Here is a 19,185-nt window from a genome sequence, read left to right as displayed (position 1 = left end):
AACACAAAGAGAGAGGAGAGAGGAGAGATGAGAGAGAATGTGAGAACAAATAAAGCAAAAATAATATTAATAAATGAATAAAAAATTATAATTTAAATAAAAAGATGCGTATAATAAATAAGGGTTTTGGTAACGTGAGACTTAGGGTATACAATAATTTATTTTTTTTTTTTAAAAAATTTAAAAATTAAAAAAGTTTTAATAATTTTTTAAATTTTGAAGAAATTTTTTTCAAAAATAAATAAATTAATGTATGTCTTTAGGGTACACATTAACTGAACCCAATAAATAGTTTGATGGATATATTTTGTAGGAGTGACAGTATAAAATATAAAATAAAAAAAAAGTAGATTTTTATGATAAAATAGAAAGAAAAATTTAAACTAACTAGTCTGAATGTTGTAAAGATCCGAACAATTTTTTTTTAGAAACAAACGCATATACACACAGGAGAAGAAAAAGAATTCTAACACAAAAGCACATCGTAACTCCACTCAAAAGTTATGGATAAAAAAAAAAAAATGTTAAGAGTGGGTCTAGACAAAAATTAGCAATATTCTACCATCTAAAATTTGTTATGAAATTATTATGGCCATAGCACAACTAAAAAAAAAAAATTCCTATTCATGTGGCCAATACATGTTGTGGTTCTTGTGGGTTACATTTTGGCCTTAAGGTCCACCCTTAAACCATCATATGAACCAAAATTCCAGTTTTATTTTATGAAGTACGGACGCATATACACACAAGGTACGTGACTAATAAATTCTTGGAAATTGTTTTTAGTTTTTAGTTGGTTTTTTTTTTTAGAAACAATTCTTGGAAACTTAAGACATAACCTGTTGATACCATAATTAATTCATTAATTAATACATATTTTTAAGCATACTTTATTTATCTATATATTTTTTTTAAAACTATCAAAACCTTTAAATACCGAATAAATTTTTTTTTTAAAAATGTCAATAAAAAAGTACAATTTTGTTTCTCTGCTAATGCTAATATATCGATGAGAAGTGAACACATATGCATGCAGAAGCCTGCCCAACTTAACCTAGACCCGACCCACGACGATTTTTTAAGTATCCGTACTTCTAAAATTTGGCTATTTCCTTTATAATAATATACATGAATATTTTGTAGACATGGCAAAACAGACGGGTCAGATGGGGTTCGGGTCGGATTAATCGGGTTGTGGGTCAAATCGAGTTGACCCGTATTTTCACATGAATTTTTTTTTTATATAAAGAAAACAACATGTATTTACCGTTTGGAAAGTCATGCAACAAATTACTTGATATAAAATGCATTATTTTGAATTCACCACTTATATCAAGAATGAACTCAGTTAAACTTATTAATACTTATTCAATAATTTTAAAATTATACAATACTTAACATTGCTATCTAAAACAAAATAACACAAAAATAAGTAAAACAAATGCACAAGTTTTATTTCTACACAATATCAATATTCCAAAATATAAAACAAAATTACGAATGATTTATTGGATAACTCATTTGACAAAGAATAAAAACATATAAGAAATTTACAATCTTGAAAATTAATTTTATAATCTATTATCAATTGTGGTTGGCACTCTATTTCAAATTGAGATATACATTAAAATTTGATTGTTTAATTATTTATACATGGTCTCTTTTATGAATACCATATCATTGTTAAGCAACACACACTCTATGAAATATCATAATTTATTTTAAAAGCCATTGATTTTGGACATAAATTATTAAAAAATAAGTCTAAGCATTCATAATTTATGCTAATTTGATAATTTGGCTTCACCATTTTCACACTTGTAAACGTTTCTCACACATGTCTAAAATTTTAAATTTATATTTTTAACTCTACTGTAACAAGATTATCTTGGCATATATTTTGTTATTTGATATCTAAAAAATTTTACTCATTATAGCTCAACCATTCATCTTACAAATGACTTATTGGATAACTAATTTGATAAAGAATAAAAACATATAAGAAATTTACAATATTGAAAATCAATTTTATAATCTATTATCAATTATGGTTGGCACTCTATTTCAATTTGAGATATACATTAAAATTTGATTGTTTATTTATTTATACATGGTCTCTTTTATAAATATCATATCATTGTTAAGCAACACACACTCTAGGACATATCATAATTTATTTTGAAAGCCGTTTATTTTGGACAAATTATTAAAAAATAAGTCTAAGAATTCATAATTTATGCTAATTTGATACTTTGGCTTTACTATTTTCACACATGTGAATATTTCTCACACATGTCTACAATTTTAAATCTATATTTTTAACTCTACTATAACAAGATTATTTTGGTATATACTTTGCTATTTGATATCTAAAAATCTTTACTTATTATAGACTGTTCAACCATTCATCTTTCAATTAATTTGCATGCAGTTATATAAATGTCTCAATTGTTTCCTTTCACAACAAACAATTAAATCGACATTGTCTTAATTTTATTATTTTTTTACCAAAAAAAAAAGTTCTAAAAAATTGTTAGAGTTTGAGTCGGGTCGCAGGTCAACTCATTTTTGCTTCAGGTCAAAAAAATTGAATTCGAGTCAAATATTTTTCGGATTGGAAAATTTTCCTTCAACCCTTTTAAAAGGACCACTCTTATGCTAATTTCATATATTATATGATAAACTACTCTTCTAGTCACTCACGTCCATGAGAATGGCACCACAGACACAGAGTTGGCAACCCACAAAATAGATAGTCAAACAAAACTAGCTGCTTGGCCACACTTTTTCATTCTCGATAATATCCTTAATTCCAAACTTTGTGTTTCATCTCCATCAATCCAATCATGTCTGCCTCTAATGACATGCAGTTGCAAAAAAATCCTGGAGAAACCTGGATCCTTGCACAAGCGAATCCCCCTGTACAACCCACACCAGAAACTAGCACCAACCCCACCACTACTAACAGCAACGGCAGCAACAATGAGGTCAGCAAGAAGAACAATGATGATAACAGTCCACAACCTGCTGTACAACACACACCTGAAACTAACGACAACGGAAACACTGCCACTAGCACCACCAGCATGTGCTTTAGGATTCCGGATTTTCATTTACTTAAAAAAAATAAAAAGATCACCAAGGTGAATTCGAATAACGAAGCGGTGGCGGAAGACTCGATCAGGAGGAAAAAAGAAGAGGACAACGAAAGGATGCGTTCTCAACTCAAAATGTTACAAAAGAAGCACACCCAAATTGAAAGTACATGACCTTGCGAATTTTCGCGGAAGTCCGGGTCATAATGACCTAAACAGTCACCTAGAGAGGCTCCAAGATTCAGTTAAGGCATTTCCCAACAGTGAGGATTCTGGAAAAAAGGAAGCATCCACTAGTAAAACACCTCCAGTTGTCAGGCTTGCTGAAATCAACAAGGAGATTATGAATTTAATGAAGCATCTATCGTCCCCAGAAACAGCGTTTAAGGCAGTAAGTTTGAGTAGTACTCATTTACAGTCAAGCACCGGGTCTAATGGCCGCAGTGCAGTCCATGAGTTGGTTAACGTACACCACCGTCAATGTTTCAAAGATAGCTCATTTTACAAAGAAATTCAGGAGATTTTTGACGATCTTGATAACAAAAGGAAGTTCCTTTTATCTTGCTTTACAGTTTTCCCAGAAAATGCAGTGGTGAAGAGGAGGATCTTTGTATACTGGGGGGTGGGAGAGGAGTTGTGGGACGCTTCAGGTACTGAAGAAAGTATGCCTGAGAAAATCGTTGATGGAATTCTTGAAGAATTTCAAGAGAAGGGCTTAATTGAGCCTGCGATATAAAAGCGAACACTGCATGTTAAAGCTATAAAATGCATCCTCTTGTGCGTTCAGCTGTGACTATGCTTTCCCAGGAAGCTGGTGATTTGTTTGATTATGGTGATAAGGGGAATGTGCTTCCCCAGAAATATTGGACTTCTGAATTACTAGATCCTAGGGAGGAACCGGTGGTGAAGGTGAATGTCTTATTCCCAAGGTGTAAGAGGATGTGTTTGCTATAAGTCGAAGAGGAGTATCAGGAGCTGAAGCTGAAGCAGAAGCAGTTATTAGAGAAAAAACCTTCTATACCAAAGGAAAGTCAGTCAACATCAAGTTCGAATTCAGAAGATACAGATCTAGAAAAAATCGTTACATTATTTAATGTAAATGAGCCTTTTCCTGATCTCGAATTGGCGGGGTTAATGAAGAAGAAAGATAAAAATGCGGAGCAGATTAAAGAGCCTAGTGCGAAGGACTGGTTATCGAAGATGAAAGATGCCAAAGTTGTTTGTCTGGGAAGCTGGCCGGGATCAGTTAAACGTAATATTGAAGTCGAGAGCATTGAATTCTTAGAAGGGTTGAAGAATAGCACAGGTTTAAGGTTTCTTAGCCTCCAAGGAGTCTCAAGAATCACAGAGATTCCAGAATTTATAGGCAACCATTACAAGTTGGAGATCTTGGATCTCAAAGAGTGTCACAATCTGCTGGTGCTTTCAAAGGAGATAGGCAAACTCATGAACCTCAGGTACTTGGATCTTTCTGACTGTTATCTGCTAGCTCGCCTGCCCAAGGAGATTTCCGCCTTCGTACAACTTCGAGTCCTTGAGGGGCTTGTCATTAGTAATCCGCGAAGAAAAGGCTCGGCTACTTTAGAAGATTTGAAGGAATTGAAGAAGTTGAGGAAACCGACCATCAATGCAAATAGTAAGGACTTCCCTACAGATGATGATCTAACTGCTCTCCAAAATATTGGAGGAGTACTCCAAAAGCTAACAATAGCATGGAGAGCAACGCTAGCAGATCAGCAAGGAGAAGCTCAGAATGGGGGAAATGCCAGTTGCTGGCTGTTAGAGATATATTAGCTCATTAGCATAAACCCAAGCTTAATTTTACTTTGTGTGCAAGTCAAGTTTCCTACTTGTATTAGAATTCTATTAGTTTAGGGTTTAGTCTACTATATATACACATGTTATAGTTCATTGTAACACAGGATTTATTCTACACTCTAATATATTATTGATGTAGCTCTTTAGGGTTTCCTTAGTGGATGTAGGCTGTTAGGCTGAACCACGTAATCCTCTTGTGTTATTGTGTTCTATACTTTATGCTTTCGCTTTCGCATCCATAATAGCATATTCAACATGGTGTATCAATGCTAATATTTAACATGGTATCAGAGCTACCTTCCTAGGGCCATGGTTTTCTGTCCTTACGGTGTATTAAGAGCAATTTTTGTCTTCTTTGGTGTTTCTTCGCTGCGTTCATCTTCTTTGGTTTTCCACTGCTGCCGTCAAAACTCTCTGGTATAGTCATGTCACTGTTAGAAGTCGCATCAACACTGCAAGACCATTGCCTTTCTCAAGCCACCGTCACAGAGCCAAACTTCATTCAAGGGATCTTTTCAATCTAATCAAATCTCAAGATTTCATCAAGTTTTCATCTTGAGTTTGAGAGTGGGTGTTAGAGATATATTAGCCCATTAACATAAACCCAAGCCTAATTCTACTTGTGTGCAAGCCAAGTTTCCTACTTGTACTAGAAGTCTATTAGTTTAGGGTTTAGTCTACTATATATACACATGTTATAGTTCATTGTAACACATGATTTGTTCTACACTCTAATATATTATTGATGTAGCCTTTTAGGGTTTCCTCCGTGGATGTAGGCTGTTAGGCTGAACCAAGTAATCCTCTTGTGTTATTGTGTTCTATACTTTATGCTTTCGCTTCTGCATCCATAATAGCATATTCAACATGGTGTATCAATGCTAATATTTTACACTGGCAAATGTTCAAATCAGCTTCAAAGCAAGCTAAAAAGCAACACAACCCAAAAATAGTGACAGGGAATCTTCCAAAGCAACTTGAGAAGCTGGATCTTCAATGTTTCCCCAAATCTACAGCGATGTGGCTGACACTTGATTCTTTGCCAGTCCTAGAAAAACTCTACATAAGAGGAGGAAACCTCGCAATTCTAGACAGAAGCAAGTGATTGAAGGTTCAAGCTTTACGTTTGAAATACTTGCGTGAATTGAAGATGAATTGGAGAGAACTGAAAGATTCCTTTCCAGATTTGGAATACTTGGAGAAAGTCAAATGCCCTGGGATCACAATCTACCCTTGCGACGAGCATGGAGTGTGGATGAAGAATCCTGATCAAATCGAACAAAAGTAGCTTTGAGAGGGATTGGTTGCATGTTGTTCTCTACTGGCCTCACATTATTATTAAATACTATTCTGGTGTGTTGATACTGGATTGCTTTTTTAATTTTATTTTGGCGTAAATGTAATTTTAGTCCTTATATTTTGACTCAATTTCTATTTTGGTCCCTACATTTTATTTTTACCATTTTTAGTCCTAAACTAATTAACGCGTGACGTTTAAGTCCTTACTATCACCCAACTAACAGAAAATACTGACGTGGCTAACGGCACAGTAAAATAATAATTAAAAAACCTATTTTGGCATTAAAAATTTGCCACGTCAGCATCTAAATTAATTTTAATTAAATAAAAAATTGAAAACAAAATTAAAAACGAAATTATTTCGTATGCATCAAAATCAAAACTCACTAACAAACCCAATTTTTTTCAAAACTCACTAACAGATCCGTCGCAACTAAAACTAACCCAACTACCAAAACGACAAACACTAAAACCTAATAACCAAAACTAATAGCAAAAGAGAAAGAGAAAGAGAAAGAAAAAGAGAGAAGAAGAAGAAGACAGACCAAGCAAGGGTCAAAGTGAAAGAATTCATAAGGGTAAGGCTTCTTCTGACTCAGGCTCTCCCAGGCTTCTCTTAATTGGGCTATTCCAGTTGAAGATACATCGATCCCGATGTAGTGACCAATTTGGGCATCGTTGTTGAGGCCAAATCCTCCTCCTCCACAGCAATACAAGTCACACACAGTCGCATATAGGTGCGCGAATATCTTTATCAGCACCATTTTTGCGAACTCGTACAGCTTTTGGGGGGGTTCAGATGGGGTTTTGGATCAGCAGAAGGAAATTGGGTGGGTTCCAATGGAGTTTTGATTGGCGTGGGTTCTGTTGAGATCAGAGTTTTGATCGGTGTATATGGAGATCGGGTTTTGATTGCGTGGGTTTCATTCCGATGGGGTTTTGATCGCGTGGGTTCTATAAAGATCGGAGTTTGTTTGCGTGAGTGCCGAAATAATGGGTTTGCTGGGGTGATTGTTGATTTGGTGATTTGTTCAAGCGCTTCGACAGCGTAAACGAAAAGGGAGAGTTCGACATGCTGTTGCCACTGGGGTTGCTGGCTTTTCGTTTCTGTGCTGGGTTTGATTGGATCTGGGTTTAGAGAAAGAGATGGTGGGTGTTGGGTTTGCTGGGATCTGGGCTTTCTCATTGGTGATCGTTGGTAGGTTTAACTAGGTTTGATCGGATGATCGGTGTGGGTTTGTTGTTGTTGGTTTGGGTGTGGTTTCGTGTGAGTTTTCCTATGTTTGCTCTTGTTCATGCTCTTTGATATGGTGATATTCATTTTTTTTTCTTGTAGGTCATGCTCTTTGATTCTGGGTTTTGATGTTGTTGCTGGGTTTGATGTTCATGTTCATGTTCAATTCATGTAATTTTTTGTTTTTCATTTTTTTTATTTAATTAAAATTAATTTAGATGCTGATGTGGCAATTTTTTAATGCCAAAATATATTTTTTAATTATTATTTTACTGTGCCTTTAGCTACATTAGTATTTTCTGTTAGTTAGGTGATGGTAAGAACTTAAACGTCACGCGTTAATTGGTTTAGAGACTAAAAGTGGTAAAAATAAAATGTAGGGACCAAAATAAAAATCGGGTCAAAATGTAAAGACTAAAAGTGCATTTATGCCTTTTATTTTTCTTGAGAGAGAATATTGCTATTTAATTTGAATTTCTTTTTTGTTTTTGGTTGATTGTAAAATTTTAATTTTAATTTCAAATCTATATCTTTTCTGAATTCTGTACTTTATTAATGGATTTTTATTAAATAAATGACAATATCTCCATATATAATAATAATACTCCTTGCATGTTTGTTCCATCGAAGTCAATATTATTTCATATGACCTTTTCATATTTCTTCGTAAAACGCTATTGATGTACGTCTGATGCAGGATGAGTACCACTAAATGGAATTAAAACATTAAAGATCAAACTTTTGCTGGTATTGCTCATGATTTATAAGTAGGAGAGAAGATTTTCAAAGTGTGGGAGAGGGCCTAGCAGTAACCTTTGCAGCTTCATTGGTAAGAATTGAAATCTGTTCATTCTTGTATGATACGTACGGCTTCTACTTGGTCCCTGTTTGTTTGGAATTTCGAGATCCTTATTACAGAGAAGGGTTTCATGCTGGACTTGATATCAAGTTCATGGAATTTTAATAGAAAAGACACTCAGAAAGCTACTACTATATGCTATCCAATTGGTATTCTGGCAAATACCAGAACAATGTCCAGTAGTATGTTTTTTTGACCCACGACGATCATAACCCTACGCAGAACATAGGAAATATATTTGTGTAATATGCAATGTCACTCTCATACTCATGTAGGATTCATGTATTTGAGCCAACACACATATTAGAGGAGTGTAAGGGGTGGCTCGATGCATTTGGGGGATTAGGCGAATATATATATATATATATATATATATATATATATATATATATATATATATATATATATATATATATATATATATATATAATATGACTTTTTTATAAATAAAAAATATATATATATTATTTGAACTCTATTATCTTATTTTAAATGCAAAATTATTAATGTGGGAGGGTGAGGTCTAAGGAAAAAACGTCACCAAGTAGGCCGACCCGAGGAGAAGTTGGGCTTAACTTCTCATCAGCTTCAGCCCATCACGTCGACAAAAACTCAGATATTGAAACCGAAGAAGCAGGCAGTCTGAGGAGCCCGAGAATTGAGCACTCCTCGGAAGACTATGTATAAGCCACTTGGACCAGAAGATTAAAGACTGAGAAAAAAAGTAAAAACGTACAAGTAAAGAAGATGAGGAGCTTCCAAGTAAGGTACTCATCACCTCCGCATTTAATGTACTACACCAACTTAGCTAGTAGCATTAAAGGCAAAATGACCTTTGAATAGTACTCTCACAGCTTGCAGCACATTTTACAACCTCCAACAAAACCCTAATGGGACAAGCATTCAAATGAATATTAGTGATTGTACAAGTGGAGGGCTGAGATATACTTCAAGTATCTATATAAGAAAAGGTGACTACTTCAGATGGGGGGACAAAGAAATTATAAAAAAGCATACATCGTGTAACCATAAACTTTATAACCAAGACTTGGATATTATATGAATCAATGATCCTCGGACTAACCCGAGGAAGAACGAATTCAAAAAATTATCTCTCTCTAGCAACCTCTCATAACCTACTAATCTAAACAAAACCAATAAGGCTCGAAAATGTTGACCTTGATAATACACCTCTATAAATTAATTGTATTGGACTGTCATGCCTTAACTTTCCTTCCAACAAGGTGGGTAGTTGATTTCGGTTCCCCTACAACTAATTTACCACATAGAATTTTTTCTTAGAAAGTTTATAGATACAAAAAAAAAAAAAAAAAAAAAAAAAAAAATGACAAAACTCCTCATACCTATTGATGTGGCAGATTGATAGTAGTAAATAAAAGTAATGTTAGTAGTAAACCTAGATAAAAACTAATAAAAGTTTTACAACTCAACAATTGTGAAAAATGTTATGAAATTTATTTTCTGTATTGCTCTCTTTTCTTCTTTTTTTCTTTTTTCTTTTTTTAGAAATGTTATATTTACAAAATTTTCACAAAAAATCCTAGGTGTTAAATTGTTACTAGTTCTAATTTGAATGCACAACTAAAATTTTTTTTTTTTTTTCAGCCAATAACAACCTATCACTTAGGATTTGTTATGAAAAATATTATAGACATAACATTTTTTTTCTCTTTTTCTTGTTTTTCATTTGATAAAAAAATATTATTTTATTTATTAGCTAATATTTGAGCTTAATTAATACTATTACAATGAAATAAATAATTCTATTAGTAAAAATTTTAGGATTTTTTTTACTTGAGGCCTGAACCTCTTTCGCTTATACTGTGGAGCGGCCCCTGAGGAATGTTAAACTGCGGACAATCTTTTTTTTTTTTTTTTCTTAGTGAAGTGTGTATAGAATCTCATCAATGATGTCAGACCAAACCAAAGCATATGACATTGTTAAATATAATAGTTTATAATTTGAATTAGGGCCCCAGAGGGCCAATTGTAATGAAAAGCCCATTTAGGGCTCATCCAAGTCTCATTCTCAAAAAAAAAAAAAAAAAAAAGGGCTCATCCAAGTCCTTATATACCGTGCATACGGTTCTTTGTAACACACAAAACAAAAATAAATAGGAAAAAAAATGCTCACACCCCCTCTAAACTTTAGAGCAGTGACCAAAACATTTTTAAATTTTTATTTTGACCAATTTATTCCTTAAACTTTAGACAGCTGCCAAATCAATATATCTATCAGTCTAGTGTTAACAAATTAACAAGATACTCACGTAAGAGGCATGTGAGAATAAAAATTACCAAAACATTTTCATTGAGAGGGAGAGAGAACATTAAGGATCAGTTTAGGGAGAGAGAGACGATCGTAAAGAAGGCCATAACCACTGCAGCATCCTCTCTCCAATCCCGTAGTTCCACCATCACCTAGCCGCGCTACTCACTCTCTCTCTTTGATTTTTTTTTTTCTTTTTATGCTTCTCTCTATTTTTCCAATCCTTGCAATATTTTTTTTGTTGGTTTGGTAGTTGGTTATGGTGGATTGGGTAGAGTTGGTTGTGTTGAAATGCCCATAATTGGATGTTTTTCCAATCCACTACTTTCTCTGCATGTAAAATGCAATGCTTTTGAGTATGTTATATAACTATTTGATGAAATGCCTGAGAGGGATAATAATTTAAGTTTATTTTGATGCATTTCTACTAACTTTTGTTAGTTAAAAACTTCTTTTTGATTTTCAATGCTTGCGAAGAGGTGATATTTTTAGATGTATGTAGTACATTGCATTCAGGGGCAGAGGTACATTATGGGTTACCCCCTTCCCCCCCCCCCCCCCCCCCCAAAAAAAACTTAGAAACCCTTTAATAGATAATTGGTAAATTTAGATTTCACCCCATTTATTTAATAGCCACCCCCAACAAGAATAAAGCTTCCCCCCGCCCCCCTCCTTCAACACATCAACCAAATTTAGATCCCCAAAATCCTAATTTTTTACCATTTGTCTTTTTCCATTCGTTCTCTCAACACTTCTGCCATATCTCATATACTTTTATTAATGTCTTCTAACTTTTAGTTTTAGTTCCATTTAGAAGATTCATTCTTTTTTTTTTCCAAAAAAAAAAAAGATTCATTCATTTTTTTTCTAAAAGGATAAAACTTACGTATAGACGTATAGTATATTAAATTCCCCAATTAAACTTAACTATATTAAGCACAATTATTCTTGAAAATAAAAATAATGTTTGTGTTTTATTGGTCATGGTAAATAATGTTTGTGTTTTATTGGTCATGGTAAATAGGTGGTCGATTTTCATTAGGAAACGTAATTTACTACACTTAAAAATGTACCGTATTTAAGTTTTTCCCTTTCCCAAAACTTTACAATACATCCTTCCATTTTTTAGAGATAATTTCAACTTATAACATTTGCTCTTAATTATTACTTTTTATCTCAGACCAAAATATCAATTGGTTTTTTTTTTTTGTAAGCGAAGATTAAACCTCAGATCTCTTTACTTAATCATTTAGCTTGTTAGCATTTTAAGTGCTAATAAGAAGTACACTAATAAAAAAAATTAATGCACGAAGATGCGTATGTATGTAGTAGTTTAAAATTTTCTTGAATTACAAATTAATATGATAGTTTTACCTCAATCCCCCCAAACATAAATATCTGTCTCCATCCTTGATTGCATTGTGATCTTGTGATGGACTCCACACCTCACAAAACTAAGTGCAACCTGCTCCTGCTTCGTGGAATCAACATCTGTTAGAATTCGGGGGAGCAAAAAATAAAACAAATTTTGGAGAATGAGATCTTCCCAAGCTAGCCAAAGTATTATCACATCTGTTAGCTTCTCTAAACACATGGTTGATTTGCAAGTAAGGACTTCTATACAAGAGAGATCTACAATCACCCATCAAATGCAGCAATTTAGGGTGCACTTTGATCACTTTCAATTTGTTGTTGCTATGTGAAGTCGAACTACTACTGGAAAATGGAAATAACCCCCATATAGATCAATGCTTTGGCAGTAATGGAGGTGTCGAGGTTGCAATGGAAAAACAAAAAAGAAAAAGGAATTTATGACATTCTACTAATCTAAAGCCATTATGAGGCCATTGATTAACACGTGTCATCTAAAGAAGATATTGCTACCACCTGTGCTCACATCTTGTTAAAAATCTATGATTTTATATAATTTTTTTCAAAAAAAGAAAAAAGTTAAAATCATATTGCTCTGGCTATTGCAAAATTACGCAGGTAAACCAAACCTTGTTGAGATTTGATTATTTATTAAATATGAGATAAAATATATAAATTTTTTTTATAACTTTCATAACTCATACCAAATGTGTGACAAAAAGAGAAACATTAATACTAATATATTTTTAAAAATACTATTTTTGTTGAAGTAAAAAAGATAGACAAAAACCAAAAACATAAAAGTTTTTACCTCCAACATGGCTCACCCAGAATTCAATATGAGTAAAACATTTGCAGCTTTAAATTTAAAAAAATAAAATTAGAAAGAAAAAGAAAAAGTCGCTTTAAAGTTTAAAGCAATTATTGAAAGGGTAATTTCGTAAACACAACTCGCAAGTGGTTGACTGACTTGGGAAAGACCAAAGACTTCTAAGTTTTAAACCAAAAGCCAGCGAGATACCAAACGAGACTTTTGATCAGTCATACTTGAGAGTTGAGAAAGCTCAGACTCAGAGAGTTGAATTTGAAGGAGCTGTTTTGCTTTGCTTTGCACCCCAGAAAAAAAAGGTACCAGGTTTTTCGTTTACTTTCCTTTTATTATTTACCACGTTTCTGATCCTAAGTAATTTATCATGCCGTTTTGGTATAGATAATGTAGAATAATGTCTAAAATTAGAAAATGTGTTTGTCTGTGCATCTTATCTTATCTTAACGATCTCTCTCTCTCTCTCAGAGGATCTGTGTCTGTGGAGATATTGAGAGCTTTTTTATTTTGTGTCTCAAATCTTAGCTTGAGAATAAATTACGGGTTTCTATTTTTTTTTTTTAATATTGTTTTCGTTATTCAAGCCAATGATTTTATAGTGCTACGTAACAAAATAATTTTTCCACCACTTTGTTGTATCTATGATTCTATGTCCCCATTAGTGATATATTTTACAGAATTATAGATTCCACAATCCACTAGGGAAGTTGATATTTTTGTTTTATACAATATATATTAGTAAGTAGTTGATCTCAAAGAAGTACTTACAAGAGCTAAAGTCATTGTAGCAGAGTGGTTTAGGCAGAGGACACTAAAAAGGGTGTGATTGAGTTTGAGGTTTCAATTCATATTTCATAGCAAACCTGTTGAAGGAATTTTTTTTTGGGTAAGAAGCACGGACATTCCAGAATCCTTAGCATGTCCATCTCGGACATTGACACGCCGGGGACACTATGCTTGTTCTCAATGTAATTTTAGATATGTTTTTAAAGATTTTGATGGTTGTTATTTGTTTTAAAAACTTCAAATGAACAAAGAATATGTATAGAAATAAACATTTAATGAAAATCTTTTATAAAGTGTTGTAAAAAACTTTCTTGGAGGAATAAAGTACTTTGTGCATGTGTGTATAGCAATATGTGTGTGTTTGTGCAAGGTGGAATTTATCTTTTTGCTAAACTGATTCTTTTAATCTTATCAAAATTCTGACATTGAATTTTTCATATTAGCTATGGCCTTGAGAGAAGCGGAGAAAGATAAGATACTTGAGCTGTTGAAGGACAACAATGTGACAACAATTGTTCTCATTGGGGATGCAGGAGTTGGGAAAACATGGATTGCAAGAAAGATAGCTGATTCAGCAGACAAGGAGGGCCTATCTTATGTGACTCTTTGGGTATTTCTGAATCAACAAGATGATAAGAAGTCTCTCGATGAGAAATACCAAAATATCCTTCATGAGAACATTGCCCGTCAATTGTCTATACTTTCCATTATTGAGGAGTGGGAAGATAATGCCACTAAGGAGGAGGACCATGAAGAGGAGAAGCTGGACTTGAAAAGTAAGATATCTGCTAAGCTTGAAGAAATGCGATTGCCTGATCCTAAAAAATTTCTTCTCTTGATTGTCGATGGTGTTCCTGATACGATGAATGAAAATTATATTATGTCAGCATTTAGGAAAATTATGCGTCTGAATGAGCAGGCTTTGTTTAAGGTTTTAATCACTAGAAGAAAAGAGCCAGCTGTGGAAGTAAATGAAGTGACTGAAACAAAGAGTGAGATAATAAAAATAGAGCCTTTGTCTGATAAGGGATTAAGTCTGTTTCAGGAAAGAGTCGCTGACAACGTTTCAGGCATTGATGATTTTCAAACACATGCCTCAAGAATTGCAGAAAACAGCAAGGGTCTACCAGCTGCGATTGTAGTAATAGCAGAAGCCTTAAATCGCATTGTAGAGCATGATTGTGGGTTTTGGACATTGGAAAGTGCTATGAAAGAAGCAGCGACATGTGAGGATGCACATAACAGTGCAAATCCACTGCTGCGCTGTGGGTATGAAATGTTGCCGAAGAGAGATAAGGCTTTGATTGATTGTTGTTGGTATAGCTTGCAGTTCTTTCTCAAGCATGGTGGAGTCCATTACAATGAGTTGATAGCTTGCTGGATATTGGAAGGATATTTTGGTCCCGTTGACCATGTTGAGAAGGTGTATGAAGAGGGACATCGTGTTTTAGTGGAGCTTATAGATCGCCATCTGCTGAAAATACGAGATGATAATGTCGTTGTCATGGAAGGATTAGCACTTACAATCCTTGATTGTTGTCCTGATAGGAACGAAGGGAAATCAAGTTTGGGTTTGGCTAGAGTGTTTGAGGGTGGTCATTGGCAAGGTTTTGGGAGAATCACACATGCAGATGGTTTGATAAAAACAATGTGCAATTGTGACAGATGGGATAAAGTGTCCACACTACTAATTGATGGAAGTCGTCTCTCCAGGGAAGTCCTTGATACATTCTTTCTGCCAATGCAGGGACTCAAAGTTCTTGCACTTTTCAATCCCACAATCAAATCATTGCCATCAAACTTGTCTAAAATGGACAAGCTTCATCTTCTTGTGCTCAGAGGATGTGATCTATTGGAGAACGTTGATGATATCAAAGAACTAAAATCATTAACGGTTCTTGAGATATCAGGTGCTACCTCCTTGAAGAAAATTCCAGATGATTTTTTTTATAATTTGCTTCAACTTCAAAGCCTGAAGCTCTCTGCGGTCCAGATCAAATTGCTGCCTTCTTGCATCTCTGAACTGAGTGAACTTAGGTGGCTCATGCTAAGGGGGTGTGCTAGCTTGGAAGAACTTCCAAGACTACAAAAACTTGAAAACCTCCTACTGCTTGATCTTTCTGGTGCTATTGAATTGAGAAAATTGAAAGATAAAACATTTAAAGCACATGCAAAACTTCGAATGCTTGATCTTTCCCAAACAAAGATTGACCGCTTGCCTTTTTTGAAAAATCTGGGAAATCTCACTCAACTCTCCTTAAGATGTTGTGAATGCTTAACTAGACTGCCCAGCCTAAAATCAGTATCTCAGCTTGAAATTCTTGATCTTTCAGGTTCTTCTATGCTAAAGGAAAATCAAGATGAAATCTTTCCAAGTATGGGTGGCCTCAAGACCCTTAATCTTTCTAAAACCGAAATCAGGCATTTACCTTCCAATAATAACAGCCTCCCAAATCTCGAGTTGCTGAATCTTTCCGATGCTTTGAGTTTAGACAAAATCGAAGATAATATCTTCGAACATCTAAGATACCTCCGACATCTTGAACTCTCAAAAACCAAGCTTCAAAAGTTACCCTCACTTTCTAACCTTTGTAACCTTGAAATTCTTAATCTTTCAGGTTGTAGTGCTTTGAAAGAAATTGTGGATCAATCCTTTCAGCACATGACTTGCCTTCAACAACTTAACCTCTCAGAGACTAAGATTGAATGTCTACCATCCCTTTCCAATCTTAGTAACCTCTGTCGACTCTTACTAAGAAACTGTGTCAATCTCAAAAAACTTCCACCTCTGGCATCTCTATCGAAACTTGAGGAGCTTGATTTATGTGGTGCAAGGTCTTTGAAAGAAACTGAAGCTAAATTCTTGGAGAACGTGGTTCACCTTCGGTTCCTCGACCTATCAGGAACTGAACTTAAGTTACCTCTCACGTTCAACCTCACCAACCTCACTCAGCTTTTACTTCAACGTTGTAGACTGTCTGGATCATGTCTAAATTTGGAAAAATGTACACAGCTAGAGGTTTTGAATCTTTCTGAGACAGACATTCGGTCTCTACCATCACTTGAAAATTTTAGCAATCTCCGTGTCCTTAACTTAAGAGATTGTTCAAGCTTGGAGTTGCTACCGTGTCTGGAATCAGTTACTCATTTGGAAGTCCTTGATTTGTGGGGAACTAGAGTCAAGGAGTTTCCCTATGGGATCTCACAGTTGACTCATTTGAAGCGCCTTAATTTACCAGACTTAAAGGATGTTCAAACACTTGACTGGGGGAAGATAAAGAACTTACCGGAGGAGCTAAATTGGGATCAGTGTGGCATCTTCAAGTGCAGTCAAAATAGGCCTTGCATGTCATTGAGTGGCACTGAATTCTTCCAATATTTGAAGACAAATCCTGGGTTATGGAAGACATGCTTCAAAGAATTTCAGTTCTCTGTTTGTGCTCATGAAAAGGAAGGCACAGCTAGGGACATTTGTTGGCACAGAGTTGACCCTAACTTCAGAGAAATCTACTTCCAGATTCTTTCTCTTCCTGAAGAACATGGCAAGTATCTGGAAATTGTTGGATTTGATAGTTTTACCGGGTTTGAGGATGCCCTCCTAAAAGCAGAATATATCTCTTTCATTGATAACAAGTTTATGAAATCCTTATCAGACTTGGCTGCAGGTGTGAAGTCAATGAATGTTGGCAATGTCATGGCAATGAAAGGCTGTTGGCTAGAGAGGTCAACCAAAATGCAAACTATTTTTGATGAAGCAGAAGTCTTAATGGAGGAAAATCTTGAGACTCTGTGGGCGTCAAACCTTCCCATATTGAAGAGTGTCTCCAATGGAAACTTGCAACTTGGACACCTTAAAAAATTATATCTAGATTGTTGCCCAATGCTTGAAACTGTTTTTAATTCATCCCAGCTGCCAGAAAGTCTTGAAGTCCTCCAAATTAAATTCTGTGATAAATTGAAGACTCTGTTTATGCCAAATACATCAACAGATTGTAAACTGCAGAATTTACAGAAGCTGCACCTGGTGGAACTGCCCAATTTGACTAGTATTGGGATGCTAGAGTTGAAGAGCGTTCTGGATATATTTCCATCTATAGAATTATTCAAAGTCAGAGAATGCCCAAATCTCGAAAATTTAGATAAGATTAAGGACTTCAAATTTGCATTTGTTGAAAACTCTGGACCCATGAAGTCCAGGGATCACTAGATTGAAGGAGAGCTCTCATGGTTTAATTAACAAGGATAGCACTAGTTACATTGTGCATCTTGCACCATTTGTACACTCAGGTTTGTTATGGCTTCCCTGCATCTTTTTCATTCATAGAAACCATATTTTGATATTCCCGCCCAGCTTGCTTTTTCCCTGTTGTTCCGTGTTAATTTTTCTTATGCCTTTCTTCGTGTATCCAAGTTTAAGGTTATTGTAAAAGTTGTCTATTTTAGAGTGCATTATTTTTCCTAGTCCATATAATGCTCTGTAAACATTGTTTTTTATTGACTTATGCGAATCACCTATGTTCTTTTCCTTCTAGTTCTTTTGGTACAATGTTGAACTGTAATGTACAATATTCAGCTTCTAGGTTGCAGTTGTTTGTATAGGACCATTAATCTACTTGCCTTTCTGGTATTTTAAAACAACTTGATAAACTACTAGCTGGGAACAGAATGATACTTTGCTTATGTCCTTATACAAAGTAAATATCTAAATTCATGTTCAGTTTTGGGTGAGAGCATTTTGAAGCAGCAGATCCTTGGTTCGCCACTGCTTAATTAGCTGAGACTGCAAACTAATTAGCAAGTTCTGAGTCCATGGTATGGTGGTCATGATCAAGCATCATGTAGCAACTAGGTCCAGAGAGCTACTTACCACCAAGAAAAAAAAATGAAGAAGAAGATCCACATAGCCAAAGCTCAAAAAGTATTTGTATCTATTTTGAACTTGTAATTACATGATCAAGCCATATGCCAAAGAGGATTTTGTATAGAAGATTTCACTCTGTTATAAGATTTGCCTTAAGTTCAGTTTCTATCTAAAAGAGGCAAAACCAAGAATCTGATATCATGTTTGGGACTTGTCTCTTAATGAGTTAGTTTTTATTATCCCCGCGACTGGTTAGAATTGTTAACTGGTGGAATTGAATCAATTGATAGTTTACAAGAGTTTTATGGATGGTTAGTCAAATATGTCGGTAAATATGCTAATATTAGTTATTATAAAAAAATGTTTGTTGATTTGCAAAATTTGGATGTTAGATATTAGTGATAAAGATGAAGATCTCTTGTTTGGGGTTTATTGGGATTTTGAGTTATGTGATAATGCATCTACATCGTATTTGTATCTTTCAGATTTGTTGTTGAAATTTTCTCTTGACCGTTGCCCATATTATGTAGGCTATTGTTGAACTGCGTAAATTTCTGGTGTTCTCTTTTGTATGCGGTTGTCTTTTTATTTTTGGGTTTGGTTTTCTCCGGTCCTATTATTTGTTTTGAAAATCTTCCTCAAGTCAATAATCACAATCGATATTGGTATTTGAGCTTCAGCTTTTACAACAATATAATATAACTCTCTCTTCTCTTAAATTTTTTTTGTAATATTACTAATTCTCA

At 34.5% G+C, this 19,185-nt stretch overlaps 2 protein-coding genes across 3 annotated transcripts; both read left to right on the top strand.

The window, feature by feature from the left end:
* Positions 1 to 3,447: 3,447 nt before the first annotated feature.
* Positions 3,448 to 4,889, top strand: LOC142611994 (uncharacterized). Its single transcript, XM_075784133.1, has 3 exons — positions 3,448 to 3,745; positions 3,883 to 4,004; positions 4,068 to 4,889. Exons 1-3 carry the CDS (start codon positions 3,448 to 3,450, stop codon positions 4,887 to 4,889), a joined length of 1,242 nt encoding a protein of 413 aa, XP_075640248.1.
* An 8,103-nt stretch (positions 4,890 to 12,992) lies between these two features.
* LOC142611707 (putative disease resistance protein At4g19050) lies at positions 12,993 to 18,546 on the top strand. Of its 2 annotated transcripts, XR_012840089.1 has the most exons (3): positions 12,993 to 13,094; positions 14,022 to 17,865; positions 18,297 to 18,546. XR_012840089.1 is itself a non-coding variant. In XM_075783818.1 (2 exons), exon 2 carries the CDS (start codon positions 14,024 to 14,026, stop codon positions 17,783 to 17,785), a length of 3,762 nt encoding a protein of 1,253 aa, XP_075639933.1. In that variant the 5' UTR covers positions 12,993 to 13,094; positions 14,022 to 14,023; the 3' UTR covers positions 17,786 to 18,107. The 2 variants fall into 2 exon arrangements, 1 of the variants encoding a protein (XP_075639933.1); XM_075783818.1 differs by lacking the exon at positions 18,297 to 18,546 and having other exon boundaries at positions 14,022 to 18,107.
* Positions 18,547 to 19,185: the final 639 nt, after the last annotated feature.

The sequence above is a fragment of the Castanea sativa genome, chromosome 10 (genome assembly GCF_040712315.1).
Source record: "Castanea sativa cultivar Marrone di Chiusa Pesio chromosome 10, ASM4071231v1".
NCBI lineage: Eukaryota > Viridiplantae > Streptophyta > Magnoliopsida > Fagales > Fagaceae > Castanea > Castanea sativa.
This window is presented reverse-complemented; position numbering and strand designations above follow the sequence as displayed.

Coding starts and splice junctions, on each gene's coding strand:
- LOC142611994 (XM_075784133.1), top strand. CDS start 3,448: ATGAAGCATCTATCGTCCCCAGAAACAGCGTTTAAGGCAGTAAGTTTG. Junction 3,746..3,882: donor GGAGTTGTGGGACGCTTCAG/GTACTGAAGAAA, acceptor TTGTGCGTTCAG/CTGTGACTATGCTTTCCCAG. Junction 4,005..4,067: donor GGGAGGAACCGGTGGTGAAG/GTGAATGTCTTA, acceptor GAGGAGTATCAG/GAGCTGAAGCTGAAGCAGAA.
- LOC142611707 (XM_075783818.1), top strand. CDS start 14,024: ATGGCCTTGAGAGAAGCGGAGAAAGATAAGATACTTGAGCTGTTGAAG.